Source organism: Brassica napus, chromosome C2 (genome assembly GCF_020379485.1).
Source record: "Brassica napus cultivar Da-Ae chromosome C2, Da-Ae, whole genome shotgun sequence".
Lineage (NCBI taxonomy): Eukaryota > Viridiplantae > Streptophyta > Magnoliopsida > Brassicales > Brassicaceae > Brassica > Brassica napus.
In genome coordinates this window covers 42,402,881-42,404,141 of record NC_063445.1, presented here as the reverse complement: position 1 = coordinate 42,404,141, position 1,261 = coordinate 42,402,881, and the positions used below count along the sequence as shown (strand labels likewise).

At 44.6% G+C, this 1,261-nt stretch overlaps 1 protein-coding gene across 1 annotated transcript; it reads left to right on the top strand.

Annotated features, from left to right (window-relative positions):
* LOC106407882 (TRAF3-interacting protein 1-like) lies at positions 1 to 1,261 on the top strand. Its single transcript, XM_048749093.1, has 2 exons — positions 1 to 4; positions 315 to 1,261. The coding sequence occupies exons 1-2, from the start codon at positions 1 to 3 to the stop codon at positions 1,259 to 1,261; spliced, it is 951 nt and encodes a 316-aa protein (XP_048605050.1).

Genomic DNA, 1,261 nt, shown 5'->3' with positions numbered 1-1,261 from the left:
ATGGGCATAACTTCTGCTACAAGATGCTGATTGACCTCGGAATGGCGGCATTGGAAAGCTAACTCAGAGCTATATCTTGTGTCAAATGATGAGCTCAACCTAACGGTCGGAAGGTCTCCATCCATAGCTAGACATCTGATGCGTCTGTGCAGCTCTGCACTCAAAAGGCTCCAAAAGACACCAAAATTACCACTTTCCTCCAAATCGTCCCTGAACCTGTAAACACTCTAAATAGAATATATATAGTAGTAATTAGTTATTAAAACACTTATAGACCATGGCTGAAAGTTGGTAAAATCCATGGTCTATAAAAGAGCATCCCTTTTCTGCTTCTTGTGGGCAACAACCTATTGACCCCATTGTCCCGCTTAAACCTGCGACCGAGAAATCTCAAAGGGAGAGCATCAGAACTTCCTCCCCAGAACATGTAAGGGAAAGGCCATTCAAGCTCAACCTGCGAAAGAGATCTTCATATAATCAAAAGCTGAAAGGGAAAGTGGCTGACTTGGATAACGCATCTGACGAAGGTAGTTCTGCAAAAAAATGTTTAAACTTCAACGAAGAGAAGTCTCCTCCTCTGAACAAACCGCAAGACGCACCACCCCTAATCCTTCCAACAAAAGAAAAGGAAAAGAGATGGTATGAGCAGACTCTAGAAGAAGAAGAAGAAGAAGAGACTTTGAATCAAGAGATAGTAAACAAACCTGACATGCATGTAGAGAAGACGATGGAGACAGTGGAGGACCCAGATGCAGAAAAGATCCTAGAGGATGAAGATTGGATGGCTAATGAAATTAACTATGATGATGATGATCTGATGAATGAAGACGACTTGCTAATTGAAGATATGGAACATGAGGCAGCACCGATCGTCTCTGCCAAAGCGTCGAAGCAATCGACGACTGATGGTCTCTCTGTTTTGGAGGAAAGCAACAAAATTTCGGCGAAACCAAGCCCCCATGCTCGTTCTGATCATCGTTCGGACGCTCGCCCTGCTCAGACGCCATCTTCCAGCTCGCGTCCATCTCCGGCGAAGAAGAAAAGAGGTTCTCCAAGTCCTCACGCTACTGGCATCTCTCTCAGACAGAGGAATATCTTGGTGGGCCGGATTTCAAAGCCAAAAGCTTCAAAGAATGGGCCAAAACTCTCTCCAGCTCATACCCAGGTGCCAAGTGAAACTGAAAAAGCAGAACCTTTTTCGAAGAACAGCAAAAAATCAGCTAAGGTGGGAAGCAACAAACCACCAAAAATCCCAGGATGA